Source organism: Podarcis muralis, chromosome 1 (assembly GCF_964188315.1).
Source record: "Podarcis muralis chromosome 1, rPodMur119.hap1.1, whole genome shotgun sequence".
In the NCBI taxonomy this organism is placed as follows: Eukaryota; Metazoa; Chordata; class Lepidosauria; order Squamata; family Lacertidae; genus Podarcis; species Podarcis muralis.
The window spans coordinates 52,140,169-52,166,667 of NC_135655.1; the positions used below are offsets into that span (position 1 = coordinate 52,140,169).

The window sequence follows — 26,499 nt, forward strand, 5'->3', positions numbered from 1 at the left end:
GAGACAAAGCCAGCTTGTGCTGGGCACAACTACGTAAGAAGTAAGGTGATGCATTCTTCTTATAATTGCAGGCTTGTGTCTGGTAAAAAAGGTAAAGGGACCCCTGACCATTAGGTCCAGTCGTGACCGACTCTGGGGTTGCAGCGCTCATCTCGCTTTATTGGCCGAGGGAGCCGGCGTACAGCTTCCGGGTCATGTGGCCAGCATGACTAAGCCGCTTTTGGTGAACCAGAGCAGCGCACAGAAACACCGTTTCCCTTCCCGCCGGAGCAGTACCTATTTATCTACTTGCACTTTGATGTGCTTTCGAACTGCTAGGTGGGCAGGAGCAGGGACCGAACAACAGGAGCTCATCCCGTTGTGGGGATTCGAACCGCCGACCTTCTGATCGGCAAGCCCTAGGCTTCGTGGTTTAACCCACAGCGCCACAGAGGCAATTCTAGTGCAGCTGGAAAACTTTATTGACTTATCCTGTAAGCCTGTAGCATCGCCTAGTGGTAGCAAGTGGGCATGCAGCAGTTTTGTGTTCCTCGGTGGCTACATTCACAGCACTCATGTAAAAAAGCACTATGCCACAATTTTAAACAGTCATGCTCTCCCCTTAGGAAAAAAAAAGAGGATTCTAAGAGCTGCTGTTTGTTAAGGGTGCTAAGACTCCTATTTCCAGTGTGGTTTAACAGTCAATCCCACTTCACAGGGAACTCTCAGAACTGTAGTTCTCTGATAGGAATAGGGCTCTCCTAACAGCTCTCAGAGCCATGAACGAACTACAGCTCCCAGAATTATTTGTGGGAAGCCATTACTGTTTAAAGTGGCATCCTAGTCCTTTAGATGTATGGTGTGGTACATCTCCCAGTACGGTACTTTCCCCTCCCCATACCCATAATGTCTTGAGTATTTCCTCTTGCCTAGAGTTGAACGGGTAAAACACATCTGTCTTTTAATGTGTATGGAGCCAAAGAAGGGGACAGGAATAGCTAATGCAACTTGCTCTTCCTCAGCAGGTAGTGTCGGGCATTAGCTTTGCCTTGGTACTCTTTGTTTTTGAAATATACAAGCAGACTTTTGCTCCTGATGAGATGCAGTCTTATCTTCCCTAGACCTTTTTGCCAGGCTGCTTTTGGTTCTTGTGCTTCTTCCATGGGTTGCAGAAAATGAAAGGCTGCAACAGGGCTAGAAATGTCCTGGTGGAAGTGGATGAATGCATCTGCCAGTATCATTAAGGGTGGGGAGGGGTTGGCTTCCTTCCTTTGCCTTTGGTATTGCATGTGTAGTGCTCCTATTGATGAGAGAAGGTCCTCTATGACAGGAGAGTTCAAGAGGAAATTGTGCGTGTGTGTTTCTGTTTCTGGGTGTAAAATGCACATGATCATAACAGATGCCAGGCAAGCTTTGGAAACTTAAATCTTATTTCAAAACTTTCATATCACTTTATGATTTGATATTGTTAGGTCAGTTTTAAGAGATTTCACTATAACTTCCGTTTGATGATGATGATAGCAGGATTTTAAAGAGCATATTAATGTGTTTGTATCAACAGCACTTCTTAGAAGGCTATGTCTTTCTACATGTGGCTTCAGTAGATGACACCTCCCCTTTCTCTCTGTCATCCCTTTCCCTCCAATCATCTTTAGGTATCTCCCTCATCATGTGGAATGCCCTGTACACAGCTGAGAAGATCATAATGCGTTGGACTCTGCTGACAGAAGCATGTTACTTTGGAGTACAGTTCTTGGGTAAATATGCCTCTTTATGGTCACAGGGACGTGCTTTCCCTTTGCTTTTATCATGGAAGGGAAACTTCGATACACAGGGTGCGGTGTTATGCTGAGGTTAATCAGGCCCAAGACACACAGGCCTTTCTTTGCAAAAGGAGAATGCAAGGATACAAGGACTAAAGATTCAGACCAAACATGAAAGTTCAAAGCTTTTGTTCCTAAAAATCAATATTATGAAGCTGGAATACTTCTTGTCCTTCAGAAGAGAGAACCCTAGAAAGAGGTGAATAGAAATAGGAGTGAAGCAATAGCTCAACTTAGCACACTAACCCTCAGTCATAACACACAAAAGATGGGGTGTATTCAGACAAATGCATGCCAAGGACCCAGGTTAGAGATTCTGTAACAAGCAAAAAGAGGGAACGGTGAATGTTGCTGACATGTGTCTCCTTGGATGTCTCTGTATTAAGGCTTTTCTGAATTGCAAGTCTTTCCCCCAGTTTGTTTTCTTGGTTTTCTCAGCTGCGTTATTTAGAAGCGTTTATAAACTACTTGATATTTTAAGTATCTCTTAAATGGCGCACAATATAAAAACAAACAATATCATTAAAACAAAAATACAATGCAAAACCAATAAAACTGTGCCATGGAAGCATGTGGAAACAAAACAAATTGGGATTCACATGCTTCAAACAGTACTTTTGGGGAGGAAGGGGGAAGTAAGGGTGCTAAATCCCGTTTAATTGTGGAACCTGAATTTGCTGGTATGCAATTAGATTCTACTTGCCAGAGCGCAACTTGGCCCTTGAGTGCCAAGTAAAATCTCGTAGCTGCTTCGGTTGCATACCTGATTTTTTAAAGGCAAAACATGTTGAAGACATGTGTCATAGGTTGCACTCTTAAGGCTGCTGCTGCAGCAGGGAACCCACACCACAGAATGCCTTTCTGTGGCATCAGTAGCTCATGTGAAGTGGGATGTGTCATTCAGCAAGGTCTTACCCACTCCAGCACCCGTCTCTCACCAAAAACAAGCACCCCAGCTCTGTTTCTCTGTTACAAGTCAAGAACGTAGGAAGAGCCTGCTGGATTCAGCCATCCCGCTCTCACAGCAGCCAACCTTTGGGAAGCCTGCAAGCGGGGCCTGAGGGCAGCAGCACTCAGAACCAAATAGGTAAAGGTAAAGGTACCCCTGCCCGTACGGGCCAGTCTTGACAGATTCTAGGGTTGTGCGCCCATCTCACTCAAGAGGCCGGGGGCCAGCGCTGTCCGGAGACACTTCCGGGTCACGTGGCCAGCGTGACATCGCTGCTCTGGCAAGCCAGAGCCGCACACGGAAACGCTGTTTACCTTCCCACTAGTAAGCGGTCCCTATTTATCTACTTGCACCCGGGGGTGCTTTCGAACTGCTAGGTTGGCAGGCGCTGGGACCGAACAACGGGAGCGCACCCCCTCGCGGGGATTCGAACCACCGACCTTTCGATCGGCAAGCCCTAGGCGCTGAGGCTTTTACCCACAGCGCCACCCGCGTCCCTCAGAACCAAATAGACACTGCTTAATAGAAGCAACGAACTGCACTGCTAACTTGCAACCAAAGCATCCATGTTCTGCTAGAGTAGGCATGAAGTGACCTTTTCCTGTTTTCTCTAGAGGTGTTCTAGAGGGCAGGCAACAGTTTTGAAAATGTGTCTTTCTTTTCTTCCAACCTGCCTTTTCTCTCTCTTTCAGTCACCAGCATCACCCTGGTTGAGAGCGGCCGGGGGTCCACGGGAGCCACATTGCTCCTCATCAGTCGGGTCCTCTTTGTACTTATCAGCTTTTATTATTATTACCAACTTGGACGCAGACCCAAGAAAGTCTAACCTCCAGGACTGCTGAGGGCTGGTGCAGAGAAGGGCCTGTCATAATTTCTGCATTCCTTTTGCTCATTTTTGTGGGGCTTTTTTTCCTTTCTTTCTTTCTTTCTTAAAACGACAACAACCAGACTTCCTTACGGCATGCATCAATGTATAAATAAATCCAGTGCTGCTGTTGCCACCACACTGGACGTGGAAGAGGAGAGTTCAAGACGACTCCATGGTGCCTATGGGAAGAGGCCAGGAAAACAGAGATAAGGCGGCAGGTTCAGGGATGTGGGTGGGCAAGATCAGCTATTCGTAGCCATTCTCCTCTGTGAATCTAGGCAGTGGCACATGATCAAAATATATACTCGTGGAAACAAGAGTATCATATCAAAACGACATTCAAAGGGCAAAGAAAGTGATATCAGCTCTGTGTATAAGGAACGGATTGGGAATCTTCTCTCTACAACTAACAATCTGCTGTTGGGGCTTTTGGTAGCATTCCCTTCGGTTGAAATGTGTGCTGGGGACTTGCCATATAAAGGGCTCAAAAGGAAGTTCTATGGCCATATTTTCCTCATCTTCTAGGACGTTGGAAGTCAGAGATTCCTTAGGTAGTGATGTCCTTGCTATGAATGCAACCTATTCTTTTTTTTTAAAAAAAGAGCATTTGCTGTAGTAATTTTAAGAAATGATTCCAGCTGATTTTAGGAGTTCTTGTGAAAATATCAGATTTGGCTATTGCTGCCTCTTTGTTTTGTGGGGTATCTCTCACCCCACCTCAACCCTACCACCCCTCTTCCTGTTGGTTTATTCTGTTGGCCTTTTTAGTTCTAAATGTCACAAAAATGCCTTCAGATGATTCTGGATGGAGTCTGTTAGAAAGGAAATGGGGCAAGGGACCAATAAGGAAGCCGCGAGTTCACACCATCTCTTGTTTACAAAAAATGGCAACACACAGTAATACACTTGAACAGAAGTGGGCAAGATGTGGCCCTCCAGATTATGTTGGAGCTGCAGCTGCAGCCAGCCTCTGCCAGCATGGCCAACCGTGAGGGATAGTGTAAGCTGTAGTCCAGCCACATCTGGAAGGCCCAGGAATTAGCCACTTCTGCACTATATGGTTTAACTGCTGCCAGGCACCAGCCCTTTCAAAAGGCAAATACTATAGTTTTGTGGGAACACATTCCTAAATTGAGTAACCAAGAAAACTGCAGGAAAAGGCCATGATAGAAAGTGGTTGCATGTACTTGCTAGACTAGTTCAATGCATATGCTGGAATGACATGTTTATTAGCCTTCCCCCCCACTCCCCGATTGTGGTGGTCCTTCTAGCCTTCTGTGAAATAGATTAGCAGTGCAAGAGGCTGTATACATCTGATTCCTCTGTCACTTTCCACAGGATTATAGCCCAACTGAATTGCTTACTTTTACCATATTGTGAGTTTTGGATATGGGTCTGAGCCCAGAGGCATGTTTGCACATCAGTTGCCTGCTTGGGGTGAGGAAGAGGCTGCCATAGGGCTGCAAAGTCTCCTGAACTCACTGGCTGTGCTAGAAAGTGGGATCAGTGGTGCTCTCCGGGTTTGATGGCCTCTGTAATGTTTGCCAGTAGTGATGGACAACCCATCCCAAACATCTGAGGCATTCTGACAATTGGCATTTCATTCTTAACCAAAATTAAAGCAATGAATATATTTCACTGATATCTCCTGCCTCAATCTCAGTGTGAATAATGATGTTGGAATGACTAGTATAGTTTTGATGTTGAAGGATGTTTCTCTCAGTGTGCCAATGAATCTTTCCCAAATAGGCAAACAGACCAAAGTTTGAAATCTCTCCTCCTCTTCCCCTCACCCCCTACCCTCGTTGGGATTTCAAATATAATTGGGAAGTGTTTACCATCCTCCTACAGACCACAGTCTTATGTATTACTTTGGGCTCTGCTCTAACATTTCCCCATTTTTAAAGCTTTTGATAAATGCAATGAAGTTTCAAATCTCAGTCCTCCACAGATACACCTCACAGTATAGTCTTTGCATTTTGTACTCCCCTTGAACTGAGACAGGAGGAATTCTGTATCGGTTGTGTATTTAAAGGCGGTTTGTCAGGACAGGTGTGTCGAGATGGACCAGCCATTTTGAAGTGGATGCAGCGAATCTAGGACAGCTGCCTGTGTCTCCACCTTTGTGGCAGGACTGCAGTACCTACACGGGAACAGCACACACATTACCCTTCTGAGACGGAGACAACATCCTTACACCTTCAGCAGCAAGAAGAAAATGTACTCAGAAAGTCACATGAACCCTTCATGGACTGTTGGCAACATGCACCGTCTTTTGCCTGCAGTGGTCTCCTGAAGACTTTCTTTACCTTCTTTTGGCATCAAACGTCTGCATGAACTTGGACTACCATGTATGTTGCAGTTCCAGGCCGCATCAAGTGGGTCCTCAAAAACTATTTGAACTGAATATCCATGTTGATCATGCAAGTGTAGACTTTAGAATCCCAGGGTAATGGTGCCTAGTGGTCCAGCGTGAGGTTTAACTCCTCCAACCTGAGCAATTTTGTTAATGCTACTTTTAAGTGTCACTCTCCGTTCTTTCGTCTGTATGTACACTATGTGAAACAAGTACGGTTTTCAGCAGTTGCTGCCTGGCTTTGAGCATTTTGCATCAAGGAGGGGCTGGGGCTGGGGCTGGGCCTATTTTGAAGATGACCGGACTGCAGAAAGAGGAGCCTTTTCGGAGTTTCTTTCACCTGATGTCCAAAAATCATGAGTTGAGCTGGGGGAATGGGGGAAGGAGGAACATAACTGCTTCTAAATTGCAACTTTTTTCTCTACTTTCTGGTCTCAATGTTTATACAGTCGGCATTCGAAAAAAACAAAATCATCAGTAAAGTCACATCGGATTTCACTTGACCCTTTGACCAAAATTCACCTTGGGATAGTCAACAAGTCACACCGATAGTGGATACCTGGCCTTGTAGGGTTGTTACCTTAGACATGGGTATGAGTTTCATACAGAATAGAAGAGGCCATTGCTCAGTAGTAGAGCACATTATTTACATGAGGCCACCATAACACAAGAGATCCCCCCCCCCCATGGAATCCTGTTGCTCATGCTGTTGTTTTTCATAGCACATGCTACCTTCCTCCCTCATGCAACTGGCCTTGATCTATGTTTTAGAGAAAAGCAGGCAAAGCAATCCCAGAAGTGTTAAAAGACTTTGCACACAGCAAGGCAGCTACTTTGAAGCCACTGTGACTCAGGCATGGGGTGCAAGGAGCTCCCTTAATGTACTCGTGTCTATCTCCCTTGAATGGTAGCAGCTCTCTCAATTTGGGATCTCCTATAAACTCCCTTTTATTAACCTTTGTATAGCTTTGCCCTGTGAGGATTAATTTGCTGCTACTAAAGTGGGTTTTTTGTGGGGGGGGGGTTGTGGGGGCTTCTTTTAATCATTTGCAGAAATGCGGTTTCACTTGCATGGTTTCCACATATGTTCCCTGCTGTTGTTCCTCTGATCAGTTGTAGCTTTAGTGCTGTTTTTAAACTTTAAAGGGCTTCTTCCCTACATGATCTCAGCCATGTGGGAATCATGTAGTGCCATGTCCCCAGCCAACAAAAGCAGGATGGGAACATTTCCCCAGACCAGCGGTCACTACTTTGCCCAGTACTAGTGGGGCCTCTATTACACAGCATGACTAGCTGGGATTCCATATTCCATATTGAAGGATGATTATCTCCATGCTAATGCCATTAATGCTCAGGGCATTTCTTTGTCCATTCAGATGCATATCCAGTTTATTTCATTCTACCTCAGCAATAGGGGTGTGTCCCTCTTTCCCAACCCACACCTCAACAGCTGACCCCTTTTAAAAATTCTGCACTCTTTTGCAAACAAGAGTAAGAACTAAAAAGACGTGGTTGTATGGGATTATGGTACTTGCTCTAATAAAGTGGCTTTTAACTGCTGCTGCCATGCAGCATTTGAGGTGGATGCCAGTGGCATCAAACCTAAGTTGACAGCAGTGGTAGGCTGTTGCTAATGTAAGACTAGCTAAGACTGGATGCTCAAGACAGACCCAACGCAGCTGCAGCCACATACTGCTTGCATGTCCCTGCACAAGTCTCATTTCACCAGTTATCCTATACATAAAATGCACATGGTTAGTGTTCATCCTACCTTTCTCAAAATCAAACATGACTTTGTAACTGTGTGCACATTTTTTTTTGAGGCATAGGTCCAAATTTATGAATGGCTTATCACAGAGCCTTCGTTATGAATCCTGGACCTGAAAATTCTTTCATCTACGTATATATATCTGTGGGAGGGAGGGGGATTCCCAATCAAATATTATTCATAATTCACCTTGTACCTGTTAACACCCAGTATTCTGAATGTCTTCTGCATAGTTACTTACAGTGCAATCCTGCAATGTATCTCAGAAATAAGCCTGATGAAGTTCAACAGAACTGATGACCAGGAGCAGGTAAATAAGGAATAGTGACAGTAGCCCAGCTGCATTCCTATTACAATAGGAACAGATTAGTAAAGTAGTGCTTGCAAAGTAACAGAAGTACTTAAACTATTTTCAAAGCTACTGAAGCCTTTGAGGTGATCTGTTCGGTGAATTTATACATCTTTCCCATTAGTCGGTCGGTCAGTCATCCCACCCTTTCCAAGGCATTACCATGCCACTTGCCAAACAACAAAAAGTGGTTTTCTTTTAAAGGGCTGGATTTATTGCACCAGGGCAACAGAATTCTATAACCCACTAATTGTGCAGCCCTAAAGTTCCATTATGGACTTTATTAGTTTGGTTCATTAGCTATTATATTTGTATACCACCCTTCAGCCGAAGATCACTGGGCGGTTTACAACATAAAAACTACAAAGAGCAAAAGAAACCAATAAGCCCCCTCCCACAGACACAATTTAAAAACCACAAAAGTTAATCAGCCTTAGGCTTGGTTGAAGAAAAATATTTTCACCTGCTGCCTAAAGATACATAATGAAGGTGCCAAGCAAGCCTCCTTGGGGTGAGCATTCCACAGACAGGAAGCCCCACAGAAAAGGCCCATTTATGTGGCACCACCCTCCAGACCTCTCATGGGGGAGGCACATGACGGGCCTCAGAAGAGGATCACATCAAGTCCAGATTGGTATATCTGGAGTCCTCGAAGGTATTGCGGTCCTGAGACATTTAAGGCTTTATAGGTCAAAACCAATTAGGCCCAGAAACTAACCAACAACCAGTGCAGTCAGTCCAGGATCAGTGTAATATGCTCAAAGCTGCTTATCCCTGACTTTAATTTGTCCTGTAACATACTGCATCTAGAGTCACCCCTGAAAATCAAAAAGGCTTCCTGAAAGTCAGCAGAGGTTTGGAAAATACATGCATTTTTCATGACTGACATAGATCCTCCTAGCTAGAACTAGTGTTCGCTGTTTGGGCTTTAGGAAAAATCACTGTCACGAGGTTTTATCACTCCTGTGAGAAAGAGATAGCAGGTGTGGTTTTTTAAAATGTAAAAAGTGAAGCCATTTTTGGTATCATAGTCTTTATTTTTGTCTTTTTATTTTTATTTTCCTAAAGAAATGCACTTGGAAACTGTGCAGAATTGTTTCGGCGTAGTGTTCTGTTTCATGTTACAAAAACCCTTTCAATATAAAAAGCATTACAATAGGGAATACAAGTTAAATTAGCTCTAGGTTTCTAATAAAAGGAACATTTAAAATAGATTTCAACATTTACTTCAAGTGGCCCATTTTCCAGGCACTTGCAACAGTGACAACAGATGGGGGTGGGGGGAACCGAGTGGATCTAGGTTCACAAAAACAGATTACAGACATAAACTTGAGGGTGAAGCTCTCTCTCTTTTTGCAAGTTCCATTTCAAAGCTTGGGAGTTGTGCAAGACCTCAACTGCTCAGAGTCATTTCAGTGGGACTTGCTTGAGAGCTTTATGCTGGAGTGTGTCCCTTCCTCTGAAACAGCTAGATGGACCTAGTCAGTGCTGGTCTCTGCTTGCACAGCACTAGGAATCCAGTGTTAGGTTTCAATTTCTTGGAAGTTCATGTTTCAAATGGGAAGTTGATTAACTTCCAGGTATTCAGCAGTTGTGTGGACTAGGGTGGCTGGGTTAGTCGCCTAAATGTTTCCCTGGTACATCCTTCCTGAAGCCCGGGAAGCTTCTGTGCAGCTTAGGGAGGACAGTGTGATGCTCACAGTGACATCAGGACATCGGTTCCTCCAATTGCCCTCGCAGGCTGGCGCCTCTGACCCTAAACATTCCCCTGCAAAAAAAATTCACTGCACGCCACTGGTATTCAGGCTTGCAGCCTAACTAACCCCCCAATGCTAAAATGGAGGAAGTCAGCTGCAATGGACTTAACAGAGCTTCTTCCAAGTGTCATTAGAGATTTGGGTAGGAGAGTTCTTTTCCATAACACAGCCCAGGTAGCAAGTAAATAACCTGCAGGAGGGGGCTATGGCTGGGTCCCCCAAGAGCCGCAAAATCAACCAGATAAAGGATTGTTCCTTTTAGACTGTGAAGGTGCAAATATTTTTTATTTGAAGTCTTGTGTTCAAGTAAATGAACATAACATTTCCTTACCCCTCAAATGGTTCCTTCCCAGTGTTGGGGCTCATTCACACTGACCTTTTGCCCCATGCTTTGTAGGCACAAACCTGCACTTTCAAGCTCCATGTCCCAGCACTTTTTGTTTTTCTTTGCCCTGGTTTCCCCACTCTTTATTCTGCTTCAGAACAAATGGCAAGCTGTTCGTGTTATCTTTACCAAAAATGATGGTTGTGCACATGACTGCTTTAAAGAATCAGGGAGGATGAAGCAGGTAGATGGAAACTGAAGAAAGCAGGCAAGAGAAAACCAAATGCCAGCGAGAGATAGAAAACGTCTCCACAAGGGAGAACACAGGCAACAGAACTTTTGAAAGAGGACAAGGACAGTGATGTCAGGAACCTAGACTCAAGCTGCCATAAGCTCTCTGCAGGTGTCCTTAAGCTCATTGACAGAGAGGGTGTGGGGTTGTGCAGGTTGTCACCTTCATCCCAAACTTCTTTCCACAGTGAGCAAATAACTCTGGAGCAGGGATTGTAAGCATGTTCTGTTGAACATTCAGCTCTCTTGGTGATTAGGAATGTTGAAAACACACCGTTCCAGAGGGTTAGGGAGGACAGCAAAAGGTGTTCAGCAAAACATGCTCACAATCTCCTCTTCAGACCCAAGTAAGAGGTCGGGAGCAGTGGAGTCGCCCACTTGGCACTGCAGCCTCTTCCTGGGTATAGCTTAAGAAGCTTTCGCCTTGTCTGCCATGATTGCCATTTAAAGGGTGGCCATGCTCACTTTAAAGGTCAGAGGAGACAAATCCTTAAAGGGTTTTTGGGTAGCTGGCACCAGCTGGAGCAAACAACACTGTAACGTCCATTTTTTCAGTTGTGCTGTGCATTTCCCTCACTCGGCAACTTGCAGAACTCAACTAAATTCAAATGAAAACCATACCTTTTATGGGAGAGATTGTCAAGGATCACACGAAGATTCAAGTCAGCATTTGAAGTCATTTGTTAGGCAGAGATTCATTATATATTTTTAAAAGCATTTTCTCATTGCTTGCCTCAAGTGGGGCAACCTCCACTGTTTCTGAGATAAATCCTCGTTGATGTGCTTCTCAGTATACCTCACTAGTTGCCTTTCTCAAACTCTCATGCCATGTGGTATCACCATATCCCAGTCCTTTTGCCAGTTGCCTACTGCTGCGTCTGGGTGCTGCATATATTTCTTTGCCAGTTTGTGTCTCCATAAGCCACTTGTTCAGCATATTACTTTCACTATGGTCTTAACAACTCACCAGCATCTCTGGCAGCACAGATGGGAGAGATTCAGGTCAGGGCATATGCCGTTCCATTTCGGTTTTTCGTAACTCATGGGAAGTACTGAGTGAGAATTGCTCAGAACATAAGCAATGTACAAGAGTCACAAATGAAACTGTGCAAAGGACAACTGCAAAGGTTTCTCACTGCTTTCATTGCCGTTTGGGAAGATATATTTTTCCCCCACACAGCTGAAAGGCACACACTGAAACATGAAGACAACAAGCTAATCAGTTGCTACAAAAGGCCAAACTAGGCAACATAATTTGCACGTAACATGGTGGTGACAAAACATTAAAAAGCTTTAAAAACAAAACAAATAATTATTTCTCCTTAAGGGAGACAGCACCAACAATTACAGATGAGAACACTTTTTTTTTTTAATTAAACAATGGTGAGGGAGTCTGCTGTAGAACTGCCTTCGTCTTCCCCCCTCTCACAGAATACTGAACGGAAAATCCATTATGACAAAGAAAAGGTATGCACTAAACTTCTGATTTCATTCCATCCTCCTCCTGGACTTGAAAAGGATGCCTCTTCTGCTATTGTCCAACACAGCAGGCTCAGCTCCTCCTATATGTTTCCAGGTGAAGGAATTAATCAATTCCTCGCGACGCAAGAAAGCTTGAAGCATCTTGATATTTCAGGTGATAGTTTTCTGCCCATCTTGACTGAGGACTGTTGTTTAAAACTGGCCTGACCTGTGTCCGTCACAATGCTTTGGCTGAGCAGTTCCCTTTGGATGCTGAATCCAGATCCTACTTATATTTGGGGGGAGGGCATCCTTCACTTTCTCACCAACTGATGTAGCACAATCATGTTAAAGATGTGAGTCCCACGCGGCATCCTGCTTCATGGAGACCACCAAAACTCACTCACTCCCTGCCTTGTAGGCCCCTAGTGCAACCCAGTGTGTGTGGCTTCTGATGAATGACAGTCCTGGGAAATGACAACATAGTGCACAGCACCTCAAAGTTCCAGCCCCTGAAGTACAATCCTTTTGGTCATTCATATATTACAGTCCTCCCCCCCCCCTTTGTTAGCCAAAAATCAAAAGTTCATCTTCTCTCTTTCCTTTCTTCAAAGTGTGTAGTCGGAATATGCTCAGCTGGTCATGGAAAGCTTTCTACTGGATCCCCCGAAAGAGGCACATGGCAAAGATCATGGCAAACAGCTGAGAAGAAGTTAGAAATGAGACAAAACAGCCCATTAAAATAGAAAGACTTGACCAGACTCAGCTGTGGTCCAGCTCTCAAAGCAAGCACAGCACAGCACAGCACAAAACAAGCATGAAGGGCACAAAGTCAAATATGCCCCCAAAGAGCCCCCTAACTGGGGAATTCTGAACACAGCACAGATGTGAACATGTGTAACATTAAGCCAAGCTGTAGGGTTTTTTGAACTAATGTGCACTTGCAGTTTAAGTGCACCTACTCTGCTACCCTAGCTGGAAAAAGGGACAAGCTATGGAACAGTTGGCTTAGTGTTGCATCTGAAGCTGTGCATGTGATTTCTCTGCCTGCAAACGAACCATAAACAAACTAGGTTTGTTACTGACTTCCCAACCATGGTTTCTTTGGGAGAAACAGACCAAGGTAATGCTCCATAGTCTGTTTAGGAGAAACAAACCATGGAACATTAGCTTGGTTGCAATGTTAATTCAGCCCCTCTGTGGTTTACTTCCCAATTAGGAATAAAGTGAGATTATTCAAGCTGTAAGCCGCCCAGAGTGGCTACGGAAACCCAGCCAGATGGGCGGGGTATAATTATTATTAGTATTATTATTATTAAGTTGTGTGTGTCAGCACATTGCTTGGCATATGGAATTTAAAGCAAACCACGGAGCTTGGCTTTAGTATTATATGCAAGCAGTCAATATCACTGGCTTATAAAAAAAATACATTTGAAAGCCCTCTTTGCTGGCATACTATCAAACACATGAATAATTTCAAAATTAATAATTAAATATATCTATTTTGATTTTACAATTTCAGATAAATAAAACCCCTTGAATTCATTTTAGGAGTGAATTCAGAATGAGCAAGTTCGTCATGTCTGATAACACTATGCTCAACAGCAGAGGGCAGTGTCTGATTATATTTTCTCCCTTCAAATAAATTCTTCCACTTTTAAACTACTACAGATAATGTACAACTAAATTAGGAAGATGTGGTGGGAAGCTACAAAAAGGAAACCACATGATTTATGGTGTTTAGCGTACCAACTCAAACTGCTTTGAGGTTTAATTTACAATTAAAAGGTATGCAAATTCTATTAAAAAGTAATAACGAAACCTTCCACTATACCTCGATGGCTAATACGCCAATGGCAAGAGCTCCTGCAAGGTACACGTATGTCTCAAAGGAGTTAAGTATCACAGTGTAGCAGCCCTAGGAAGAAAGAAACTGCCATGAACCAAACTCATAGTCAAAGTGTTTCAGGGGTCATTTTTGATGACCTGGTAAGACATGAAATGACAGGTCCCTCTTCAAGTATCCCTGCAGGAAGGAGCGTCCATTAAAAGTTCATTTTGACAGCATAGCCCATAGGGACACAAAATCTGATCAGCTAAGCATAATCCAGGAGTTACAGCAAGGCTGACAGAAATATAACTACAGAGACCCCATTTGTTCTACAGGATGAACAAACATATCACGTTGCAAAGGAAAAGAGTTCAACAAGCTGACTTAAATTTTCTTTTTCAACCCAGCTCTGGAGATGCAAGTTCTTGAATTCCAGACACAGTCATTAATTAGTTTTACAATACTGAATGAGTCTAGGTCAACTAGTATGTTTTTTCTGAGGTGCTACCATCTTGACTTTTAGAAGACATCTGTTTAGGGAAGTTTTCAATGTTTGATGTTTTATTGTGTTTTTAATATTCTGTTGGGAGTTGCCCAGAGTGGCTGGGGAACCCCAGCCAGATGGGTGGGGTATAAATAAATTATGATGTTGTTGATGATAAAGCGGAACTGCAACATCTCCATTCTATGGCAATGAAAATCGCAAAACCTGCCACCTTTAGAAGAAGTTCACGTCGTCTCTCTGGCTTGGCAAGATCTCAAGTTTTCAAACATTTTGCAAAATCTTTTCCCTTTTAAGGGTGCACCACCAGGGCTCTGCGGAGGTTGGGCCACCACTGTATCCACAGCCTCAGCAACAGCAAAACATAGGCAGGATGGCAGGGCCTGATGCCTTTGCCAGCTCTGGGCTGGCACAGCTCTTAGCTTCAGGCCAGGACCAATGCATGGCAGCTGTGAGACCACATCTTAAGGTCCAACTCAGCTCCACACTCTCCCTACCCTCAGAACGTGTAGGGACTTACCGCTGGCCACCACTAGTGGGGGAAATGTGAGTGGGTGTCCTGCCCACCCAGCATGTTTGGCAGCAGGCTGTTTTAGCCACCAGAGTTGAGAGGAGGGACACCTCTATTCCATCCACATACCTGCCCCACTAGACTGTGTTTGGATTGCTCTGCCTGCATCTACTCCAGCTTGCCTTGGATTTAGTTTATAACATCAAATCAAGGTAGGTAAATAACAAAATTACATGCCAAAGCCTCAGCGCCTAGGGCTTGCTGATCGAAAGGTCGGCGGTTCGAATCCCTGCGGCGGGGTGCGCTCCCGTCGTTCGGTCCCAGCGCCTGCCAACCTAGCAGTTCGAAAGCACCCCAGGGTGCAAGTAGATAAATAGGGACCGCTTACTAGCGGGAAGGTAAACGGCGTTTCCGTGTGCGGCTCTGGCTCGCCAGAGCAGCGATGTCACGCTGGCCACGTGACCCGGAAGTGTCTCCGGACAGCGCTGGCCCCCGGCCTCTTGAGTGAGATGGGCGCACAACCCCAGAGTCTGTCAAGACTGGCCCGTACGGGCAGGGGTACCTTTACCTTTACCTTAATACTGAATCCTCAAGCCAATGGCATCACTCTTGGATCTGCAAGTTGCCACACTGTATCAACCATTCTGGGTCCCTCAATTTCCTGCCCATGTTTCCTCATGTTTTGGCACTTTACTCCAAAATAATCTCTTGTTCACCACACACACCACACCTGCCCACAGGACTACTCACTCTCCCCTTGTACATTATTACATGGATCACTTGGCCTCTTTGCTTCTGCTGAACTTGAGAAGCAGAGATTTTGCCTAGATGGCACTGGAAAGAAGGGAATATTCCTTGCAACTATTGGAACAAATATGCTGCCCAAAAGAGCTGGGCAGGGACTGCCTTCACTAATTCTGCCAGTTATAAGAAACACAAAACAGGTTTCAGTTCTGTATGGCGGATGGTTTGCAATTGTGAAAGCTGTCACAGATCCTTGGGTTCAACTTTCTCTCCTGTTCTATAGGCATACTCTGTGGTGTTGGGAAAGTTACCATCTCTCAATCTCAGTTCCTCATCTGAAAAATGTGGGCAACAGTAAATCACATTGAAGGATTGTGGAAAGTATCATGAAAGATCATTGAACACTTTTGTTCCACAGTGTTAATCAAAAAAGAAAGGGGCAAAGTCTACATCAGTTTCGGCAGAAATAAGTGTTTTTTTAAAGGGACTTTAAGATGGGTGCTTGAACACACCATACAGTACATTCACCCCCCCCCAATAGTTTTAAATCCCATTTCTGTGTTGCCCTTACCTGTTGGTTTTGATACATATCATTACCCCTGAGACACTCCTCTTTGTTGATGAATGCTCCATTACGAGATTGGAGTTCCCGTCGGCAACAAGCTTCAGGAATTGCATCGTGTGAATACAGGGGACGAAGATGAGGGCCAGTTTCAAAGTCTTCTGGACCGTTGACACCACAGCAGCCAAACTAGCAGACAGGAAAGGTGATTAAATAGTTAATACTGTCTCTCTGCAGGATAGGAGGCATCACAGAGCCATTGAAAATAATATGAAACCTGAATGACAGAAGATGCATAGGAACCATCCATATTCAAATGGATTCAGTATGGCAGGCTGTGTGGCTTCTGCAGACATACAAACAACACACAATTCTAGATTCTCTCAAAGCTTTCCATGCTTCATTTCCCCCCTCTTTCCTCCCCACCCACCCTTTAAAAAAAGCTTGTGACTAGCCATTAGGATTGCAAAGGCAAGCTAGAAACTGGGGGTGTAACATATGGCGAAATCTTCAAAGATCAAAGTTGGCTCAGGGGAGTTTCCAGTGCTCAGTCTTTAGTGCCCTGGATAGTTATTTGCTCTTTCTCATAATTAAGCAACACAAAGTAATTCTGCAAAATAAGCAAACGTGTGCATGTAAAATCCACATGGTTTCTACTGCATAATTCAGCCTTTCTTGGTGCAGAATGTAGGTTGCCTCGACATAGAATATACACACATCTCAAGATTGCTTTTAATACAGTGGAACAGCTTCCCTGGGAGTTTAAGACAGATAGAAAAGAAACCTACAAAGCCTGCCTTAACACAGAATGAAAGTGTTTTTTGCTGTTGTAATTAGTTTTATGGATAATGGCCAATGTGATTTATCCAGTAGAATAAGACATCCTCTCTGCCTGCCTATCTGCCCAAATCTTCCTGTAGCTGATGCTCCATTGGCACAGCCAAATGTAATGTACAGAAGGACTCTCGGTTTATTTTTATTTTAAGTAATTAAATATTGTCGGTGCCTGACTGATGGGAGGATGAGATTAATATTTGACTATCTTCAGAACTAATGGACAAGCATTATGGTTAGTCTCCCTGTCTTCTTAATAATATAATGCTAAAATGAAAGCCATCACAACCAATTGTCACATCAGTTACAGAGGACTATTAGAAAAGCATTTCACATTCACCATGATCCAGGAAGAGCAGGGGTGGGCAATCTGTTGCCTTTCAGGTGTTGCTGGACTACAATTCCCATAATCCCTGACCATTAGCCATGCTGGCTGGGTCTTATGGGAGTTGAAGCCCAATGATGTCTCAAGAGCCACGTTCCTTACCCCTGAGATAGGGCATGGAATCAGGCTTGATTGCAGACAATCCACCAGGCTGATGCAGCTGCACGTGTGTAAAAGAAACCAGAAATACCAACCAGCTGTTTGTGAAGAAATTGGGAGTGGCATTTTGTCTGCCATCCGTTTTCTCCCCAATGAATGGATGTGAGTCATTACATTTTACCTCTTGGCCATTGTATCATATACCATATATATCTGTCTAGGCTTTGTAAGGCTACTTAAAGGTGACTAGTGATCATTCATTAGGGCTCAAGGTCCATCTGCAGTGATGCACTAGGCAAGCTCCTACTCACTGTGATCATGACCGAGTTCCAGGTGGAAGAGAAGACGTCGGAGTCATTGTTGCCTTGATAGTGCTTCTTCAGTTCCTTTGTAAAAAACTCTCTGGTCAACTGCAACATACAGAATGAAGCAAAATGAGAAATGATTCAGGCCTGCTATTCAAAGTGCAGAAATATAGTGGCTAGCAGTGCTTAGATGCTGCCAATGCTCTGAGCACATCATAGATTAACCTTACAAGGTCGTCTTAATTTTTGTGATTGAGACGGGGTGCTAATTCCACCTGGGTCCAGGATAGCCAGCATTGAGAGATGCTTGCTGATAAATTGATAGTTGACCCATATCCTTTATTCTGAGCTAGAAAAGGCCATGGCATGAGGGGGCTTCATATTCCCTTGACGTTTGCTCAAGACACTCCTCCCACCTAATAATTTGAGAGAAAAGACTTCAGTTCAGTGGTGGAGCTTATGCTCTGCATACAAAGGTCCCAGGTGAGGTTGGGAAACCCTGGAGAAATACTGTACTTTTCTCATGCACTCCCGTCTCTTCCTGCAAAGCCAAGAGGGAGACATCTGTCAAGTTTTGTTTGAGTTTAAGGTAATCTCAGCTTTAGTGTGGCATTTGAACCAGGAGGCCCGATCAAAACTGTAAATGAAGGTTCTTTAAAAGTACATCTGAACTAGACGGAAGCATTCCTCCCAGTCGCTCAGAAGGAGGAGAGAAAAGGGGCAAGGATGCGAACTCTATGCTTTGCTCAGGTATGCAGAGTCTCATTCATGCAGTGCTACACCATGGTTTAGCATGTTCAAAGCTCATAAACTTTTGTTAATTGCATCTTCAACTGTCATGGTGAATGACAACTGCAAATAAAAACAGAAAATTAAATACCAGTTCAGGCCACATCCCTCATATAAAGGCTGGGAATAAACTGAGAAGAATCTCAATCGAAATGATAGCAATTTACTGAAAGCTGCTTGCTCATAAGAGTACAGTGGTACTTCAGGTTAAGTACTTAATTTGTTCCGGAGGTCTGTACTTAACCTGAAACTGTTCTTAACCTGAAGCACCACTTTAGCTAATGGGGCTTCCTGCTGCTGCTGTGCCGCTGGAGCACGATTTCTGTTCTCATCCTGAAGCAAAGTTCTTAATCTGAGGTAATATTTCTGGGTTAGCGGAGTCTGTAACCTGAAGCGTACGTAACCTGAAGCGTATGTAACCCGAGGTACCACTGTACCCTTCGTGGTCACTGCTAGAACCAACTTTCTAGATCCCTCTTAGCGCTCATTCACAGATCCGTTTGTCCCGTGAAAGCATGGACCCAAGGAGTTTTATGCCTGTCTTGTGCCTTCTAGTCAAGGGTCCAAGCATTTTTTCCTTAGCCCTGCTACTTTCCCTTGGCAAAGTCTTTAGTGCTAAATCGGAACCAATGGCAATCTGCAGAAAACTCGTCTGTTCTGACTCAGCACTAAACCACAGGTTTTCCTGGGGGAAAGCAGCAGTTGAAAGTGTGGATGAGCCCTTAGTCATGCCAGAAGTATAGCAGAACAAATTTTAACCAGGTAGGTGAAAACACATGCATACACACATATAGCATTCTGACGCTTCTTTAGCATTTAAGCAGAATGAGCACTTAACAGTCAAGACTTAACAAGTTCTCAGTAATACAACATGTGCTACCAACACACTGGGGGGTCATTTTACTTTTTATATTCTTTTCCCTGGAACTTTATTACTAAAATTCATGGAAATCCTGCAGACCTCACAGAAGTCACAGAGGGCTTGTTGAAGCTACACCTCCAGCAACTCCAATGTGGAGAGGCCATGTTCCCTTCGAGTGGAAATGCCTATTCGTCAGGCCGGATGGAGATTCTCCCCGGGGAAATAATGCAGCACCGTCAGGGGCCTCGGGGTTAGAAGGTGCCACTCCATGTGCTCCAGCATTGTGTTTCCCTTCCCTTCTTTTGCATAATTTACCCGCCCAGGCTCCCATCCTGCGGAGACAGCCGCCCAGACTTTTTATTGATGCTTGTCTGTTTCCTAAGTGCAGACTTTGAAACTAATACATTACAGTTGGTAATAGTCCCAATTGGCTTCCTTTGACCAGTTCTGAAACAAAAGAGTCATTTGAATATAAAGTGAAACCTTGTATTTTGACAGGCGTGATCCCAAAGGAAATGTTTGAGGTTTGTGTTTGTGATTTTTATGAGATTTGACCTAAAACAAAGCCCAGCGCTGGGATTGTGCTTATTGGCCAGAAAAGAAACTCCTTCCTTTCACTAGTATAGCATTTTACTTTGTTCCAAGTATCTGGACAAAGGTGGGGGCGGGAGGCAGTTAATAACATAAGTCACACGGCTGATTTTCAGTGTTAAAAGAAATCCATAAAACAAAGCAGTCTAAAATCAGTAGCACTTGACCAAGCACTGTTTCTCTCCTTTATTAGAGGTTTGTGTTAGGCTGCGAAGGTCTCTCTGTGTCCTACCTTACTGCATAAAAATAATTGAATTAATAGATGCAGTATTCTGTAGTGATGCTGCTGAGTCTCATAATTACCTATGTCAGCATACAAATTTGGCACTCTTGGAATGTGTATTCCAAGCAGACCTCCCTCCAGATTGGAATGCAAGCTGATCTGAAGAAGAACTGCTTGGGGGCCCAGGGAGAAAATGGGATCCCCCACCCACCTCCTTAACTGCCTGCTGTTACAGCAGGGAGAAAAACCTTCCTCCTCATCTTCACATTCCCTCCCCCTCCCCAAACTCCCCTTGTGCTTGGGATGCTCCTACATTACAGAAGGAAGGGTGGGGGTGAGGAGAGGAGAGGAGGTGATAAAGAAAGCAGCTTCTCTCCCAACTATAAGAACAGGCAAATTTTGAAATGACAAGAAAAAAAGAACTACTGCCAGTCCCAATATGAACTTGACCTCAGGAGCTGAAGAGCACATCTATGCCTGTAATTGTTAAACAGCAGGAAAGTTATTCAGCAGGTATTGCTACTGCTATGAAAGCTGAAATGAATTGGGAGTAGCATCGCCCTGCCATATAGCTATTAGTGTGAGCTTTCTGAAAGGCAACATTTGGCTCATGATGTGGGGAAGGTCATTTCTCTCAAAAGGATCCAGACTGATCTAAGCAGAGTAGGAAGAATGGATTCTTCCACAGCTACAACAAAGCTTGTTTATCTTCTTCCAATTGAGAGCACAACCACACCTTAATATGCTGATCTTCCTAATGAGGTATTTTAGTAAGTTGTGGCAGTTATTGACGAAAAGCAGCCTCCAGCTGCTACTCGATGAGCCTCACACATGACAAATAGCACCTAGCAGCAATTGTTGTAGTGCTGTCACTTGTAAGAGAACAACCTTTCACCTGTCTCTTACTATGGGACTTGCCCGTGATCTCTTTAGAGGAGAAAACATCACTCTCTGTGGTGGTGGTGGTGAATCAACAACCACAAGTCTTCAGCCTCACCATTCACTTCATTTTTAATAAGACTCAAGTTCTAAACTTCTAATAGTGGTTTTTGCTCTTTCACTTTGAAAACCACTTTGTTTTTAACATTGTTTTAAACCTCTAAACTGTGAGCTCTTCTCAACTGTTGCTGACTCTCCCTCGCTGCTCCCCTCTCAGTTCTCTTCTCCAACCCTCCCAGCTTTATTCAAGGGAAGGCTCTTCTCCTCTAACAGCTTCAGCCATTTGAAACCAATTCCTTGCCTGTCTGCTTCACTGCTATCTGCCCTACTTCAAATCTCAGCAGATAACATCTCTCTTAAGCCTTGTTGTGGTTCTTAATTTCTTCTTTCCCCTCTGCTATTAATTATTTACCTCTAACTATATAATTTAACCCCATATAGTGCTGTGAGAGCTTTGGACACAAGATGTTGTACAAGGAAAAGTTGTGTTGCACCATAAGGCAGACAGTGAAGCGTCTATCAATTACATCTGTCTCAAGAGGGAGACGGGCTATGCAGAGCATTAAGCATAATACCACCTCACAAGCCAATAAGCTAATAAGGAAGTGCGGAGAGGCTGCATCTACACTGAACGGTGCAGCACTCAAAGAAATAATTTCTACACTTGCCAGGATATTTAATATCCTTTCGCTCTGATCTGTTACTTCAGCACAACTAATTACCTTCAACTTTCTACCTCCATCACCATATTGTGGCTCGGCTGCCTGAAGTAACAGTAGGCCAAAACATATTACATTACCTCTTCACCACCACTCCAAATATTTATCTTAGGAAATATTTATCCACCCACTTAGTTGATTTAGCACTTGACAATGAACCAAAAGGATGGTGTACATGGTACACAGCTGTGTTCAAGTGGTAATTCTGGGCCAACTGGCCACCCCCGCCCCCCAAACAAACCTTCCCGCCTCACAAGTTTATGCTGGTTTTTAAGGAAGCATTGTGCACCAAGATATTGTCACTAGGTCAGGGATAGCTCATGTGGTTCCCTCCCAGGTGTTGTGAACTACTACTCCTATCAGCCCTAACCACTGGCCACGCTGGCTGGAGCTGATGGGAGTTGTAGCCCACAACACCTGATGGCGAAGGGCCACAGCTTTACATGTGATGGTTTTCTGGCTCAGTCCCCAGCATCTCCAAGCAGACTCCCCTGTCTGAAATCCTGGAAAGCTGCTGCCACTCAGTATAGATTCTAAACTGTAGACGATACTGAGATAGATGGACCAAGAGTCTTACTCTATATGAGGTAGCTTCCTATCATCATATGCAACCTTCTGCAGAGTCTCTTCTACAGGTTCCCCCTACCTGAACACAGCCTGATATGGTACCCCATTTATAGCCAAGTAAAGACCTATATGTTGGGTGGCGCTGTGGTCTAAACCACTGAGCCTAGGGCTTGCCGATCGGAAGGTTGGCTGTTCGGATCCCTGCGACAGGGTGAGCTCCTGTTGTTCGGTCCCAGCTCCTGCCAACTGAGCAGTTTGAAAGCACCTCAAAGTGCAAGTAGATAAACAAGCACCACTCCGTCAGGAAGGTAAATGGCATTTCTGTGTGCTGCTCTGGTTCGCCAGAAGTGGCTCAGTCATGCTGGCCACATGACCCGGAAGCTGTATGCCGGCTGCCTCGGCCAATAAAGCGAGATGAGCGCTGCAACCCCAGAGTTGTCCCTTTACCTTTTACCTTTAAGAATAGCATGGGCAGCACATGTCCTACTTGTCCTGCTAGCGTCCCTGCTAATATGGCTGGGCTGGCTCAACTACAGTAGGAACACAAGGAACACTACTTGGGGTGGCAATACATTTAGGAGAGTCAGTGGAGACTATGTGATCTAAGTGGTGCGCTCCATAGTCCCTTGCAAAGTTGCAGAAGATGCTTGGGCCACAGCGCTAATATCAGAAAGACCAACAAGGGTGCTGCAATAGCCATTGTAAAATGCAATGATTATAGAATATGCTTCTCAGAATGCTCTGTGAGGCTCCTTGCAGCCATAAAGTGTCACACCCACCCAGCCAAGTACATATGTTGAAAACTTTGTGAGTTGTGAGGTCACTAGGTGAGCTGGATGCAAGAAATGAATGCTGCTTGTGCCTGAAGGATAGTTTCCACAGCCACACCCATAGTCTATTCTTTTGGTTTGCCTCCCTTAATGCTGCAACATGCTCAAAAACACTGTACAATCACAGGAAAGCAAATCCCCATTGTTCATAGACACACGGAAAGAAAAACATGCACACCTGGACTGCTGATACCTAAATGTAACAGCTTGTGCAAGTGTGTGGTTTTCCTCTACTATGTGTGAGGTCTTCTATTTGCACTGTCCTGAAAGAATTCAACAAATTCAGAAAACAAGAGCTGTATTGACCAGACCCCAACAGATCCCCAGGAAGTAGTCGCTATTTATAGAGCAATAGCTGTTGCCACCAAGGCACAATTACGCTTTCTCCCTGCCTGTGCTACTTGAAACGGGGTATCTAAAACTCCTTACAAAGTGCAGTTCTTTCCCTTCTGTTCAATTGCAGAGAACACCAGCTGAGAAGAGAGACATTATTTCCTTCTAACCTTTGGACAGATATGACTCTTTCAGCATTGACTTTCTAAACCTCACTTCTTTACTTATTTTAAGGTCTTTTTAAAAAAAATAATAATGGTGAAAACATAGCCTCTTTGGGAAAAATTAAACCGATGTTAAATCCTTGTTAAGTCTGCTGCAAGGTTACACTATACTTGCTCCCTCATTAATTTCTTCTGTATAAAACACACACTACAATTAGTCCTGTCAAACCAGTAAAAGGCTTTTTTTTAAAAAAAAAGAAAGAAAGATGATTGTTCTGCTTTCAACAGATTCATTAACGGGAGCAACCACCTGAAATACTGCAATATATTACTACAGGTAAAGATCTTGAAGATCTTTAAAGGAAAGAAAATACATTTTTCTCTAAGTCACAAAGCAAAGTACATCTTGTTTAAGGAAATAAAGCCATGGAAACAGAGGTAATAACATAAGTCCCTGATAGCATGGGTACCCAAACACAAGTGTCTACACATGTTATGAACAGAAGCACACTTTCCAAGATCATGAGCCTAGAGACATGGTGGGTTGTATTAATAACAAGAGGAAATAAGCAATAGAATGTGAACTCTACTTTGGGGTAAAAAAAGCCCCTAGGGTTCTTGTTCAACTAAATTATTGTGCTAGCGGAAGCCAGCTCAACGATTCTCACTAGTGCAATGAGCCCCTTTCTTTCCATGTCCTCCCCAAATATACTCTGGAGGGTCAAGAGAAGCCTCAGAGCTAGAGGACAGGCGAGATTATGGACATCAAGAGAAAACTTGCCAGATGGAACAAAGAACTGGGAATATTTGTGGGTGGGGAGTAAGTCCAAGGTTCTCAGGGCTGTTCTGACAAACAATTGGAAGTATTGAATATTGGAAGTGGGTTCCAACTGCAAAATGAAATAAAGGTACATATCTGAGCCCTGTTGAGGATGCAACACCACAATTTTAATTTTTTGCACAAGATCAAGCTACTGGATTTCATAGTGACCACTGTACAACGTAAGTAATGTGTGCAATTCAGTTCCACAGCCCATAGAAACATAGGAAGCTGCCTTACACTGAGTCAGACCAGCAACTTTTCAGGGTTTCAAGCAGGAATGTCTACTTCTACCTAGAGATAACAAGGATTGAAACTGGGACTTTCTGTAGTTGCTTTACCACTGAGTCTTCCCAAATTTATGTGTTTAATCAGTCACACAAACCTGCAACAACAGCTTCCTAAATCTGCATATGTTAAAAAAGCACCAAACTGATGGTAGAAAGCTTAGTAACAATGTTACTATGTGTCATTATTATTAGTGGCAATTATTTAGCCAGCACAAAGGGTGTTAAGAAAGCAATAAATTAGCAACAGGGAGCTGCAGAATTTGCAGAGTCCTTGAGAAAGAGATGGACCAAAACTTGTATCTTGGAAGGAAAGAATCTAAGAGGGAGGCAGGGAGAGGTGATATGGGCAGAATAAAGGAACAGGAGAATGAGCTCATTGGTAACACTGTGAATCATACAGTTGATATCAGAAAGGCCAGAGAAAAACGAAGAGTGACTAAAATGGAAAGTTTAATACTCACACAGGCCTTTTTCCATCTGGCCTGGGAGGACGGGGTCTTGACTGACTCCAACTACAAAAGCTGAGGTTGCTGCCCAGACTCTTAGGCTAGGGTGCTGTTTGGCAGAGGCTGTTGTGGTTGGGGGTTATTGCTGCTGATTTTTTAGCCCTTGTGATTTATGTGGAAATGGTTTGGCTTACCGGTAGTTGTGTATTTTTTTTAAAAAAATGTTTCATTTATTATGACTACTTTTGTTATGTTGTCGTTATGAAATTTTTTCATGTGGTAAGCAACCTTGAGCATGGTTTGAACTGCGGAAAAGTGGCATAGAAATAAAATTATATATGCAGGTATGTATGTTTCTACATGGACAGGGAAAAATCTTACGTTTTCTTGTACCTCAAGTGAAAGGTATATGTTTCAGACACACCATTATTCAAGCTCCCACAGCGGTGAACCAAAATGCCCCTTGGAAGCTTACACTGCAGCTTACTACAGAACACAATGGGCTCTTGGGGCTTGCAATGTTTTTAAAAATCTGACCACCTACTTCCTTAAACATGGGGGAATTAAAAGCAAGCCCTGTGTTTATAGAGCATTGGGTTACACTATGCCAAAGTTTCTGTCCACAGGCTCCTTTGTGTCATTCTCATTCTCACCCTATTAGTGAATACTTTGTTTTTCTGCCATTCCCACAGGTTTATTTGCTAAATGTCTCTATCTTTAGCTCTTCTTTTTAAAAACAAAAAACCCAAACACACAGAAATGAGGCTGCTGATTTGTGCCAGAAAACAGCCAAATAAATACAAAGCAAAATACAAAAGCAAGCAAATTTTTTGCAGGAAATTGAATTTGCCGAACAGAACAATGGACAAAAGCATCTGAAGTCGCACCAGGACACACCACCTAACTTAGGCTATGTAAGGTGTAAATGTGGGGTTCCTGTGTTCACAACTGCAACAAGAAAACAAGTGAAAGCAAAAAAAGGAGAAGTATCTCATGTTTGCCTATATTGCAAGTCAACACTTACAGTAACGTTCCTAAGGAATTGGGTGTTCCTAGGAAGCTTTGGTCATTGCTCCAGGTCTCCCACCCCCCAACCGAGGACCACCCCCCCAATGTAAAAGCAAAAAACCCAATCCCTTTGTTTAGGAATGTGTAGTTGTCTTTTTTTGTATATTGTTTTGAATCACAGAGAATTGTAGGTAAATCTGCACTCCTGAACTTGCTTGC

At 43.8% G+C, this 26,499-nt stretch overlaps 2 protein-coding genes across 8 annotated transcripts in view; one reads left to right on the forward strand and one right to left on the reverse strand.

Annotated features, from left to right (window-relative positions):
- Positions 1-6,202, forward strand: part of TP53I11 (tumor protein p53 inducible protein 11) — a 49,724-nt gene extending 43,522 nt beyond the window's left edge. For both annotated transcript variants that reach the window (XM_077928957.1, XM_077928959.1), the window contains exons 6-7: positions 1,635-1,736; positions 3,444-6,202. In XM_077928957.1, the coding sequence (XP_077785083.1) occupies positions 1,635-1,736; positions 3,444-3,577 (236 nt within the window). In that variant the 3' untranslated portion in view covers positions 3,578-6,202. The remainder of the gene's footprint in view (positions 1-1,634; positions 1,737-3,443) is intronic.
- A 5,387-nt stretch (positions 6,203-11,589) lies between these two features.
- The window catches only part of TSPAN18 (tetraspanin 18), a 152,524-nt gene continuing 137,614 nt past the window's right edge, over positions 11,590-26,499 (reverse strand). For all 6 annotated transcript variants that reach the window (XM_077928951.1, XM_028727511.2, XM_077928941.1 and 3 more), the window contains 4 exons: positions 17,706-17,804; positions 16,086-16,265; positions 13,761-13,844; positions 11,590-12,628 (listed from right to left, as the gene is read on the reverse strand). In XM_077928951.1, the coding sequence (XP_077785077.1) occupies positions 12,581-12,628; positions 13,761-13,844; positions 16,086-16,265; positions 17,706-17,804 (411 nt within the window). In that variant the 3' untranslated portion in view covers positions 11,590-12,580. The remainder of the gene's footprint in view (positions 12,629-13,760; positions 13,845-16,085; positions 16,266-17,705; positions 17,805-26,499) is intronic.